We start from the raw sequence: 13,974 nt of genomic DNA on the forward strand, positions 1-13,974 counted from the left end.
TTTTTGCTAAATTTTCCACAGGGTTTTTATAGGAACCTTGAAGGGAGAAAATGTGCTTGTGGTAATGTGTTTTCTCAATCCTTAACGTACTTTGTGGTATTTTCTAATCTGCACAAGATTTTTAGAGTTCAACATTTATTACCTCTTTTTAAAACTTAAACTTTTAAACAATGTAGAGTTGCCTGTTCGGTTTTCACAATTGCAACCCAGTACTGAAGTATGTATTGGAAAGGGGAGTTTTCTTAAAACAACCGTAAGAGTCTCAATTTTTAAATTGTTGGTTTTTGTACCTATTAATGTTTACCACTGTTACAAATTATATGTGTCTTTTTATCATCCTTAGGGTGGTCATCCCCCAACTTATTGCCTGCCTCCCTCCATTTTACTGACCCTGTTTTTGTTGGCTTTAGGACTCTGCACACTTTACCACTGCTGATCAGTGCTAAAGTGCATATGCTCTCTCCCTTAAACATGGTACCTTTGGTTCCTACCCAATTGGCATATTTCATTTGCCTGTAAGTCACTAGTAAATGGCACTACATGTGCCTAGAGCCTATAGGTTAAATGCTACTAGTGGGCCTGCAACGCTGATTGTGCCACCCACATAAGTAGCCTGTAAATCATAACTCAGGTCTGCCATTCCAAGGCCTGTGTGTGCCGTTTTACAGCCACTTCGACTTGGCATTTAAACTACTTACCAAGCCTTAAACTCCCATTTTTCTACATATAAGTCATCCCTAAGGTAGGCCGTAGGTAACCTATAGGGCAAGGGCCCATGTAGTGAAAAGGCAGGGCATGTACTTATGTGTCTTACATGTTCTGGTAGTGAAAAACTCCTACAGTTATTTTCCACTACTGTGAGGCCGCTCCTCACATAGACTAGCATCCGAACTGCCTTCATATAGTGGTAGGTTATGATCTGGAAGAAGTGGCCCTGTCATGTTTCGTATGACCAGAATAGTAATAGAAAACCGTGCTTACTGATGAATTTGGATTTAATATTGCTATTTTAGAAATGCCACTTTTAGAAAGTGGGCATTTCTCTGCACCTACTGCCATCTGTGCCTTACAGCCCTGTTTCCAGTCCACATCTGGTCTGTACTTGTTGACAGCTCCCCTTGTGCATTTGCCCCAGACAACCATAAACACAGGACACTGAGTCACATATGCATTCATCTGCATACTGAATGGGTCTCCCTGGGCAGGAAGGGTGGAGGGGTTCCCTCTTACATTTCAAAGGACAGTGGCCTGCCCTCACACAAAGGACTGATAATCCCCCACAGGGATGTGGCAGACAGGACAATACTAAAAGGGGAACTTGCGCACTTCAAAACTACTTGTTGAAGTTTCCTCCATTTCAAAGGCATTTTTTGGTATAGAAACTGAGTCTCTGACCCCAACAAACCAGACTCTTCTGGATCCACACCTGAGCTCTGTCACAGGAACTGACTGGCTGCCCAAGGGACTCATCTGGACTGCTTTGCTGAGGAGGACTGCTGCCCTGTTTGTTGCCCTGCTACCTGCTGCCTTCTGACTGTGCTGGAAAGACTCTGCCTTCCCCAAAAGTGCTCTTCAAGGGCTTGGATTGAGCTCGTCTCCTGTCCTGAAGTATCAGGGACGGCTAAGACTTCATCTACCAGCTTTTAGCTAGTTCTCCGACTTCAGCGATGCCAGCACCGTTGCAGTAGTCTGCGCCAGTCCTGTAGACATTGCTGCACACAACAACCGTGGCCTGCAAAGCAAGTCTGACATTGCTGCGACGCAGCTAACGCCCGCAGTGTTATCGAGACACTGTGAAGTCAACACATTGCGTATTGACCGACTGGATCCATCGACCCCGTCTGGTCACGAGGAGCGATGTCTCACCACCCCAGCTCCCCCCTGCAACCGGACAGAACTGATGCCTCCCCTCCCCCTGCCTCACAGTGCGGTACCAATGCCTCAACTTCCAGGATACCATAAAGGGACTGATATCGCTCCGGCCACAGCAACGCCTCACTCCCACTACTCCATGTGATGTCTTTGCTTCTTCGTTTTCAAAGGTACTGAACCGGGGAGTCCGTGTGACTCCATTACAGGCACCTGTGCCATCGGACCATTGAGAACAACTCTGTCAGTGACACCGTGATAGCCCCAGTTGGAGCTATTGTGTTTCTAAGTGTTTTAGTGGGGTTTGATCTTTACAAATTCATAACTTTGCTTGTGTGCATTGCATTTTCTTGTTCCAACATTATTTTAGTCAGGTAAATATTATCTATTTTTCTAAACCTGTGTGGTGTATTTTTGTGGTGTATTCATTGTGTTACTGTATGGGTTACTGCACAAATACTTTACACATTGACTTCTAAGTTAAGCCTAACTACTCCGTGCCAAGCTACCAGATGATAGGCACAGGATAATTTGCATTGTGTTGAGACTTACCCTGACTATGATTGTGATCCCTACTTGGAAAAGGGTGTATACCTCTGCCAACAAGAGACTCCATTTCTAACATATATATATATATATGTATATATATATATATATATATATATATTCTGTATGTTATCTTTTATGATTGCCTTTGATGCTCGAATAAAGAATAATGTATGAATGAGTCAGCCAGCATGCCCAAGGAAATTACTGCAGAACATCGCCTGGTGGCTGAGCCAGCAATGTTTTCTGTTGCTTTTAGGACTTCCAATAACTCTCTGACCTAATAGGATCTAGTTTAAAGATTTTTTCTTAGTATGATAGTATTGGTTGTGTATTTTGATAGTTCTTACATGTGTTGCAATATTTGTTTGACTCTAATCATAAAGTTCACCCCTTCTTATCGTCAGTGTATTCTCGGGTCTTTCTCCCATGTCTCTTGAAAGGACAGTGGTCATCACCTTGTTGGTCTTGTAAGAAATTTGTAGGATGGAAAAGACATGTTAGAAATTTCTCAAATGGGTGTTTGTCCAGATGCTCCTTCATTAAGCTAAGGGTGCAACATTCAGTGCCTCAGTTGTTGATAGCAAAGTATTTTATTTTCTTCTAGTCCAAAGTCTTCTTGCAAGAAGGAATCATTCCTTCATAGAGTATATCTCTAATTCTGGAGAACCTCTCTTCTTTCCATGCCTTGCAGAAATCCTTGGGTTGACAATAACACCATGGACATCCCTCTATGTCCCTTTTATCCATCTCCCTTCTTGAGCATGAATGGGAAGGGAATGGCATCAGTTTTTGTTGTCTTGCTCCTATTGCTTTATTCCTTTCCCATACGTAATCTAATCATGCAATTTGTAGGCTTTTAATCTCCTCTTTCCTAATGCAAAGAGGGATAGCCTGGAAAGGGTACAGTATTTTGGGGAGCATGAATGAGAAGGGAATGGCAACAGTTTTTGTTGTCTTTCTCCTGTTGCTTTCTTCCTTACCCACAATCCTAATCACACAATTTATTGGTTTTTAATCTCCTCTTTTCTAATGCAAAGAGGGATAGCCTAGAAAGGGTTCCGAATTTTGGGGAGGATTACTGCACTGCAGTGGCCCCATGAAAGATAATGCTACTTGTCAAATTGCCTAAGTCTGTTTTGAGTATTCACAAAAGCTCCTCTATGTTCTTAACTTGGTCTCTGATGTGTTTGTTTGCCAGGCTTGCTGACTGCTGGCCCTGGGATTTATTTGAAATTTTATTTATCGGTACTCCCATCTCTTTTGAGCTTAAAGAGAGATTCAGTCAGCCAATTTCACACTGTTTATATTGAGGCCAGATACACTTTTGTAAGCCTACATCTCTGTTAGCAAGACTGGAAGGAACTTCTTTGGTTCTATAAGCAGGGTCAGAATGTCTTCAGCAAATATGGTTATCTTGAATTAATCTGGGGCTAATTTAATGTATTTGCGTCCCCATTTTACCATAGTCATTGTGCCTTGTTCCTCTTTCAGTTTGTAATCTAACAGTTTCCCATTAATCCTTAGCTGTAGGGGCATGATGGCCCAATATCATTCATCTGATAAACCTTTCTCTGAGGCACAATCCTTCTCAGTGTGTCTTCTAGGGAGGCCCAGTCCACTCTGTCAAAGTCGTTCTCCTCATGTAAAGACAGGAGGACTGCATTTCTGCCACCTTTGGTCCTGATGTGTACCATGGCAAAGTTTTCTGAGTCTAAAGCCTAGTTGCTAAAATATTCAAATGTTGCATTAATAGTAAGCAGCATTAAAGACACATTCTGGTATGATCCATTTCACTTCAGAACCTCCAAGACCAAAACGTCCATTACTGATGGCGACAAGACAACAGTGGTGGTCACCTTGTTGAGGACATTAGTATTGGTCCCCAGCATTGAGGTTGCAAACATTTCAGGTTGTCTGCCCAATAGCGTTTGGCTTTTCAAGGTGTTTTGTTGTGAAGAGACCCTCTTTTTATATGGGTACCTCAGTCTTTTCTCTGGACTCATCAGTGACTCTGAATCATTACTAATTCCAGTACACCTGTCTGTTTTCATGAGCTGTGAAATTCCTCTTTATAGACCTCTTGAAACCTATGTATTTTTTGGCTTCTCCTCCACACAATACTTCCCCTATCTGTTTCTTATCTCAGCCACATAGATTCATATCGTTCAGGATTGTAACCCATTCACTAGCATTTTCTATCCGTATTTTCTCCCTCGTATTTCAAAATTTAATTTTGTCATTATATAGCAGTCTGTCTGTCTTTTGGCTTCTCATCTGTTCGCCTGTTGCAATCACTCTAAGCAATTAATTGCCTTCTGTGTACCCACTTGAGACTAAATAAAATTGTCCTTTTACTCAAATTGCCATTTAGTTGTAGATATTCTTTGGATGCCTGTTTTATATTTCATCGCATAACTGGCTCCCTAGGTAAGGCTTCATTGAGTTTCCACAAACTTCTGTCTTTCCTGATTTTCTCTTGCACTCTAAGGAGCATGTTATAGGACCAAGATCAGACAGTCAGGGGGCCTTAATCAGCCTGTCCTACATGTGTGAGTATGTTTGTCTATGAGCTTGTACATCATAAAATGCTGAGCGGTGTGAGAAATCTAACTGTAAATAGTGTCTGTGTCATTACACATCAGTAAGGCCAATGCCTTCTAACCGTTCCTTTCTTTTGCCTGAAATGGCTGCCATCCTCTGACCCTTTTTGGGTTTTGCCTTTCCCATGTTCCATCACCAAATTGAAGTTTCCTCCTACAATCAGTGGGCTTTTGGACCATTTGAGGATGATGTGTAATGCTGTGAGGAGAAAGATATTAGGTGCTTGGGTTGACACTAACTTCAGGGACATCCCGCTGTGTCCCTTTTATCCATCTCCTTTCTTTCTCTCTTTGGTTTCTCCCCCATAGATTGTAAGCTGTGTGAGCACATAATGTCTCTGAAAATCTCATGTTGTGATTTAGAAACAGGGAAGTTGCTTCAGGGGAGGGGGTTGTTTGGAGCCTTACAACACCCCCCCAATAAATGTATTATTGAATGAATATTTGGGTACAGGTGATTTCAGTCAGGTATAGTAAGGTGTCTGTCGGATTTCACCTGGGATTTTTAAATACACACACCCTTTGTTTTGAAGGTCTTAAAACATGGTAATTTTACAAAATACTGTGTTTTAAATGCTCCCTCACAATCTACATTCCGTTCCTTTTCCACTGTCTTTATGCCCCCTCATGCACTGCTTCTCATATAATAATTAACATTATATGCCAGTGTGATTGTGCGAAAATCCGAAGCTCCCCCTCCAACCCCTGGTCTTACTTACCAAGCTAAGCCCTTGTCTAGAAAGTGTCCCTAATGCATGGGATTGTGGTGTAGCTCATTCTGCTTTTATGGCAACATGTTTTACTGTCTTGGGGCAATGTGCTATGTCTTCTTCTTGAATCAGGTTTCCCTTCCTATTTGCCCCCTTTGAACTTACCTAACCAAATACATTTACAACAAAATGTGTATCCCTTTGGGAATCCTTGTCTCCCAGCCCTCCATGATGGTTACTGGATCACCTTTTGGGCCAATGGGGTCTCAGATCCCTTTCAAGTCCTTCCAACCTGACCACCCTCGTCTTCATGTGCTCCTTTGAGTTTTGCAGCCTATTTTAGCCTATTTACCAGTTACAGCTGTCCAGCTGAGAGTTGTCGAGCAGGTCTAGTGGTCATCTGGTGCCACCTCTTCCTGTGTCCCTGTTCATTTCTGGTGATGATTGATGGCATCAAAATTTCTCTGCTGGATTTTGAAACAGGGGCATTGCTGAGCATATATTGGTGTGTCGGTACAGCTCCCTTTCCCAGTATGGGCCATGAGCTTCTTCGGGTCCTTCAGGTTGTAGCTCTGTATTCTGTCTTGATGGGCTTGAGCCTTTGGATGGTACATGATTTTATTTTCGGTTTAAGTCAACAATTGATTTCAAAGTGAAAGGGGGGCCTTCTTCTGTACTTCATTCCATTCATGCGCTGGTAGTCTGTCACTGGTTTAAGGAGTGTCCTTTTCTATATTATTATTACTAAGAAATCTTGGGTTATTTGTATGGAATTCCCATTGTATCTTATCATGTCTACACCTCTGATGATGTTAATGACCTTTTCTTGTCTTCATAGCAGGAACATCTGAGGGTGCATTTCATTTGCTCTGCAAGCGTGCCACCATATGTGCCCTGTCTGTTTTGCAAGGGCCCATCTAGGAGTTGTAGCAGGGCTTGGTATACATCTTGGACATATTTCCTAATGTCTCTCTTTAAGTGCAACCCCTCAGATTTAAATATTATTACATTAACACCTGTCTTCCAGGTCTTCTTGCTTCTCCTGCCTCTGATTTGTTACTGCTCTAGGTAGAGAATTCTTGCTCTGGACTAATTGTGGTCTAGCAATTCTACGCCATTGATGCCTTCTGAGAATCATACTCTTTCTCCAGTATCTGTGACATTCTTTTTTGTATCTTTCAGACTTTGAGTACTTCCTTAACCCCACTTTGTTCATCATTCAGGTCCTGGAAGAATTGCTTTATAAATATGTTTTTTGTAACCACCTTGTCTTCTTTTCTTGGGGTAGTTGTCGATTCCTTCATGACTCTTATCGGGCACTTTGTGAGGGACATCAACTCCTTTTGTTTTGAACCTTCTTTGTGCAGGAAGTCATTAATGTTTTGCTCTTTTTTCCCCCTTGCATCAGCTATTGTACTGTCCCTCAGGCCTCTTAGGTACTGAGCGTGCAAACTGTCCAGGCCTTAATGTCACTTTATTCACTCTAGAGGAGATCTCTTTGACTGTGGTAGGGATGCTGGACCGCATTCTTCCCTCTGTCAGGTAATAGAAATTGTATGGACAATGCCTGCCTAACTGTCCGTGAGCCTAATGGCTCCTCGTTTTGTGCCCCTTTTTACTGGGACATGTGTTCAACCTTTGTTCTTTCTGTGCTCTGGGTGGATGTTTCTAATGGTGCCTGTTGGACACTCGGGTTGCTGTGTTTACTGCTCCCAAAAGCCTGGAAGGATCACGTCTTAGGATTTATGTTTCTGGTAGCTGCTCTTGAGTGTCTTGGAGTATGGAGGTCACTCCCCATTGTTTATTGTGCGTCAGAGACCCCACTGGAACTGCTTGCTTCTCATAGAACTGCTGCTTGCTTTTAGCTGGTGAGTATTGTGTACAAGCTGTTTCCTTCATTGGCTTAGTTTCTGGGCTCACTCCTGCTAGTTTGTTTTTTCTCTGGTCTGTTGACGGCAGGTGCTCTTTAGTTTTTCTTTTCAACCTGAACCACAGACTCCATTTCTTGCACCATCTTTAGGCCTTGGCTTGGTCGGTCTGTGTAGAAGTGTCTCTCCTGTGTATCTTCCTGTATGTATCCGGAACTCCCTTCTACATTGTGCGACCACTATTGTGGCCTACATGTGGGGCTTTGCTCTTTGTCATGCTTTTGGAGTGGCTGGAATGGCACACTTGGTCTACACATCCACCACTATCTTGCTCCAGGCCACCAGCACTGCTTTTATTTTGTTTTACCACCTTTGTTGAATATATTGAATAGGGTCTGCTGTAAGTAAAGGTAGCAGCAGTAAAATAGGACTATGCAGCTGGTTTAGATACTGTTTGTGATAGACTACTGCTTTTCTAAAGCGACTGTCATACGCCCACTTGTATACTGCTGAGTATCAGTATGAGCTGCCACTGATGAAGTATGAGAAGTACTTCAGGGTCTCCACTATGGGCAGTGAGGGGCCATGTGTCAAAATCCACCCCATTCCTGGTGCATATTTCTCCTTATGACTGCTGGCCGTGCTTATCACCACAATTAAAGCCATTAGTGACTCTATTTGGTAATATCACCAATGGCTCCGTAATGTCAGATTGGATATACTAACATGCATGGGTTATAACCAGAGCACAATGCTGAAGCAATCAGTGAAGATATGACCGCAAATTCAATACAATATGGTCCTTATTCCCTTATGTGACCCGTTCAGTATTGGTGCTAATGGAAGTAGTCTATTACCACAGCCAACAGTAGTAGAGCGCAATGAATGACCCCTGTGCACATATTAAGGCTACTAATTGAATTGGTAAACAAAGCATGAGATTCCATTTAGCTTTTCTTTCAATATAGCATTTAGTTCTGGGTGATGTATCATGCCTGGGGATTGCTATTTTGTAAGAACCCGGTGATGGCAGCTAAGAGCATTGACTATAGACACATACATCGATTTGCCAGATATCACAGTATGTGTTCTTTGTGATGGCTTGATACTTTCTGTGCATGGCCTAGCTCTGCATTGATGACTTTCTTATAGAAAGTTACTGTTCAACGTACTGCACTACCTATATGGACCTGTACAGTTCAGTGTAGGAACAGTCAGAAATCTGTTTGGCGATTTTGTGAATGTTTGCTGCTGACAGCTAAACCTTTAGTGTAGTATATTACCGATTTTTGTTTAATTAAGTATATTGGATATATGCAGTCGGTCTCATTAATTCCCTTATCTTCCTTCTTGATACCGTTCAGACCCATGCCAAGATCAAGAGGAGCCCGATTCTGCTTTCGAGGCAACGCAGTACTTTTTTGAGGATATCACCCCAGACTGCACACATGGTGAGTGCCTCCTTTATTAACCCTAATCTTTTATATTATGTAATGATAGACCAGCTACAATGCTTCTGCTTGCTTGGTGAAGGGTTAGCGGAGGGTAGTTTGAAGACTCCTCCTGTTTCTTAAGAATTCTATCTAGTATGTACACAAAGTGTCAAGCTTGTGGATCCTACAGGCTCTTTGGGGGAAGAGTGGATTACCTAGGCCCTAGGAAACTCTCCGTTCTTCTTCATTCCTATTGACATACCTAGAATGAATAAGAGCAGGTACTGCTTGCTAAAGTAAAACATACACTATCGGCAATTAATTAAGTGGCTGAGTGAAAAGACCATTCTTAGACATGTTCAAGTAGCAGGAATAGGCACTGACTTTGTAACGCATATTGGTTACCTCCAACCAGAACAAGTGATCTTAGGTGTGCAGCCTGAATGCAAGCAGTGACATGCTTGACATCATTGATGAACTCGCTAATGACATCACTTCTGGTATCACATCTGATACCATCACACAAAACAGTACCCATGACAATGTTCAAATGAATAATATTACCAGTACCATGGCATCACACTTTACCACTAGATCTCACGTTGTCTTCTTTTATCATATTAGTTTTTAACTGACCACTTAATTACCTGAGGTATTATAATGATAAACCTGTTGACCCTATTCATTTCTCATAAATGTCTACATGATTACTATTATGGTTTATGGATGCATAGAAGTTTGTTTGTAAACATCTGTCTATTTTAAGTCCTCAGATATATGGTGTATGTATGGAGGACTCAAGCATAAAAAGAGTGTGTTTGAAGGATGTGGTTTGTCCGTATAATTTGTGCAATGAAAGCTTTTGTGGGATGACTGCCTGACGGTGCATGGGTTTTATTAGTTCAGATGAACGATACTTGCATACCAGCATTGTGCATGGATAGCTCATGCTGTTCAACTATATGAGTAGATGGGACATGGGTACTAAGTGTGTGAGGGAGGCAGATTCAGTCTGGTAGTATCTTTATAAAATACATGGCATCAACGTGAAAGTGCATATGAATCCTTAGTACCATAACTCTGACAATACTATGCCACTGTCTGGGGTGCGTGCATGACATTTGTGCATCAGGGATTATGTGTGGGGTTGTATGGGTACAAGGGATATTTGTGTGGGCTGAAACTGCACAGTTTTTCTAATTACACTGCTAATTACAGTTTTTCTAATTTTTCTGGACAATTTTGAGGATTTTGGTATGACAACCGCCCTAGTGAGAGTGGGCCATAGACAGTCATTTCACACGATTTTTAAACAAAATAATACTACAACAAAACTGCAAAATTGTTTTCTGCACTGTGATTCGAGCATAGAAGTCTAAATAAAAAAATATATTTTTCAGATTTACTTTTTGTCTTAGTTTATTTTGGAAATGGCCCTTTTTGCAGGGTTATCCCCAAACCTTTTGCCTCCTTACTCCTATTCTTTCTGATCTGTTTTTACTGGCTTTAGGACTCTGGGCACCTTACCACTGCTGACAGGTGCTAAAGGCAAGTGCTCTCTGTCTAAATTGGATTGGTGATTGTTTTCTCCATGATTGGCAAATTTGATTTACTAGTAAGGCCCTAGTAAAGTCCACTGTTTGTGCCCAGGGTTTGTAAATCAAATGCTACTAGTGGACCTGCAGCACTGATTCAGTCACCCACATGAGTAGCACGGTAAACATGTCTCAGACCTGCCACTGCAGTGTGTGTGTACAGTTTTGTACTGCCAGTTCGGCCTGGCAAGTGCACCCACTTGCCAGGCCCAACCTTCCCTTTGACTACGTGTAAGTCACCCCTAAGGTAAGTCCAGGGCAGTCCCAGGGGCAGGGTGCAGTGTATTTAAAAGGCAGGACATGTACTGGTGGTTTTACGTGTCCTGGTAGTGAAATACTGCTACATTAGTTTTTCACTAGTGCAAAGCCCATCTCTGGGGTAACATGGGGATGGCCTTGAAATATCTTTTGTGCAGTTTCCCATTGGGAGCAGATGGAGATATGGAGTTTGGGGTCTGTGAACTCATAATTTAAAAATACATTGATGAAGTTGTTTTTTTAGATTATACGTTTGAAAATGCCACTTTTAGAAAGTGGGTGTTTTCTTGCTTAACCATTCTGTGCCTCTGCCTGATTGTGGAATACACATCTGGGTCAGACTGACAGTTGGGCTGTTTGTGAGTTCACTCTAGACAGTCACACAAAGGGAGCTGAGGTGTGTCATGCATATCCTAATGAGTTTTCCTGGACTAGAGTGGAGGGAGGAGCTGACACTTGCACCTGAATAGGGCTGTGCCTGTCCTTACACAAAGCAGTCTTCAAACTCCCAGAGTGTGTCTGGGGGCAGGACAGGGAGGGGCAGGGTCTTGTGCACTACAGAGACCTTCCTTTGAAGTGCCCCTACTTCAAAGTCATAAATGAGTATAAGTATTGGACTGCTGACCCCACAACTTTTTAACACTTCTGGATCAAGAGGGTACTATGCCAGGAAGAAGAGCTTGATGCTTGAGGAGGACCTGGAGCTCTGCCATTCTCCAATTCTCTCGGGGCTGTGGGTCAGAGCGGCGGAGAGACCAGGGCAGCAGACACACACAAAATAGGGGTCCGCCCGCTGGGCTGTGGCGGTGCCTGGCGGGCGGCCTGAGTCCCGGCGTACCCAGCTGAACATTCTGGCCTGGGGTTGGGGGGCTTTGGTGCCACCTGGTGGTCCAGAACAGCGGTGGCCCAGCTCGTGGAGGAGAGCTGAACCCAACACCGGGGCAGTGGTGCCAGCCCCTGTCCTCATCTGGGCTTGGGGTTCTGGGGTTGCGGCCATGCGATGCCTGGTGAGAGGCGCTGCTTCCTTCTGGAGGCCTGGTGAGCAGTGAGGGAGCCCGAGGCTGGGCGGATGATGTCCAGGCTGCCTGGGGAGGCAGGGGGGCGAACCCCCTTTGAGCCCCAGCACAGAACCATGAGGCCCAGAGGGGACAGAGGCAGCTGAAGGACGCCCGGGCGGCAGAGGAGCCTGACGTTCAATGACCACAGACATCCATTGGGAGTGCTGTGGGGGCTGCCAGCTCCCTCCTCAGGGAGTAATTGCAGTGTTTCCCCGGGGGACCCTCAGCCAAGAGATTGATCCTCACAGAGACCACGGAGAGGCGCTGCGCAATTTACTGTACCTGTTCCTAGTCTCCCTGACACCATGGGGCAGGTGAAGCCATCATCCTCCCAGCCTCACATTGATAAGTTTGCAGCTCCGGGGGGGGGGCTGGGAGGGATGCCTCCGGGGGCGCTGTCTGGGCGGAGGGCAGCAATGACAATATAGATAAGATCCTTTGGGCCATACAGTCCTCCCAGGCGGTGGTCGAAAATAAAATAGAGGAGGTGAGGGTGGACATGTCATTGCTGAGGCAAGACCTAAAAAATGCATTGGTGTGGCTCACAGAAGCAGAAAAGTGTGTTTCTACAGTGGAAGATGGGGTTCGCAACCTTAAGACCAAGGTGGCCTGCCTCCTAATGCGCACCCATGAACTACAACAGCACGCCGACAATGCAGAAAACTGCTCAAGGCGGAATAACCTGCGCTTTGTGGGATTCCCAGAGACATGTGAGGGCCCTGCCATATTTCTTGATGAATGGCTTAAAACATGGATGCCTCAGGACAAACTGTCCCACTGGTTCACCATCGAGGGTGCACAAGGGGCTCTCTCTGCCAAGCTCCCACCTGGAGTGCCACCACAGGCGTTCATCCCAACTACCTAGACAGGGATGGCATCCTGCGTGAGGCTAGAGCTCAGCCGGAGATCCGATACCAAAACGGGAAGATTTTGATATTTTCGGACAATTCCCAGGATATCCAGACCAAACGACACGCCTATCAACAGGTTAAGCAGAAACTAAGGGCACAGCAACTGAAATATATGCTCCTCTTCCTGGCTTGCCTTAAGGTGCTGCATGCTGGTAGAAGCTATTTTTTTTGATACGCCAGAGGCGGCTTGGGAGTGTGCCACTTAGGAGCACTCACTTCAGAGTGATTCGAGAGGGAACCCCCCCTTCTCCTTGAGCGACCATCCGCTAGTGCACCCAAGACAGCTGCTGAGGAGCCCGGCCACGCTGGAGACTCTCAGGCTGGCTCCCGTTGCAGAAGGCGCAGATCCTGGAGGGCCTTGCAATCCTTTAGGGAAGGACTTGTCGCCCCCACGGCAGGGGGGACCCCTCCCGGGAGTCGGTGCCCCAGAGGTGGTCACCTGTAGAGGAGCAGGAGAGGCTGAGCCAAACCCTGCCTTTCGACTATCTGACAAGAGGCTAGCGGGCACTGCATGAGTCCACCAGCATCTTCTATATGAGATCCGATCTACTAGAGGGCTCCACCACTCCATGCCAACAGAGACTTGTTTTACTCCTTTTTTGGTTCCTCTGGGTTTTTGGGGCGACAGATGCTTTTTCAAGTTGGGAGAGGAAGTATAGGGAGGGGGATGTTGGGAGGGTTTTATCAATGTCTGATTGAATTGTTCTGTTCTTGTTTGTTTGCGACCCTTTATACCTTGATGTCACAGGTGGGAAGATGCGCTCGATCACCTCGGGCACTATAGGCCCCCCAGGTGAACATCCTAAATCCCCAACGTCACAAATGGACAGGGGGACTCCCTCCCTTTTCAATGCCACATAGCTCCCACTAATATAATCTCATGGAATGTCAGTGGTCAGCTTAATGAAATTAAATGAACAGCCATACTGAGCAGGTGCAGCGCCTGCGTCCCTCCATACTACCTCTCAGGAGACACATTTGATGGGATCCACCTGCCTGTTCCTGGCCCGTTATGGTTTTGACTGTATATACCACTCAGGGATGGCACAACTACCCCCTAGTGCTGCAGCTGAAATGGTTAGACCCACAGGGGCGGTTCGTGGCACTGACTGGTAGGGTCGAC

General features: G+C 44.7%; 1 protein-coding gene across 1 annotated transcript in view; it reads left to right on the forward strand.

Annotated features, from left to right (window-relative positions):
* The window catches only part of TBC1D9 (TBC1 domain family member 9), a 404,439-nt gene that overhangs the window by 326,267 nt on the left and 64,198 nt on the right, over window positions 1-13,974 (forward strand). Inside the window, exon 18 of the mRNA XM_069242582.1 lies at window positions 8,961-9,047. Within this exon, the coding sequence (XP_069098683.1) occupies window positions 8,961-9,047 (87 nt within the window). The remainder of the gene's footprint in view (window positions 1-8,960; window positions 9,048-13,974) is intronic.

The sequence above is a fragment of the Pleurodeles waltl genome, chromosome 1_2 (assembly GCF_031143425.1).
Source record: "Pleurodeles waltl isolate 20211129_DDA chromosome 1_2, aPleWal1.hap1.20221129, whole genome shotgun sequence".
NCBI lineage: Eukaryota > Metazoa > Chordata > Amphibia > Caudata > Salamandridae > Pleurodeles > Pleurodeles waltl.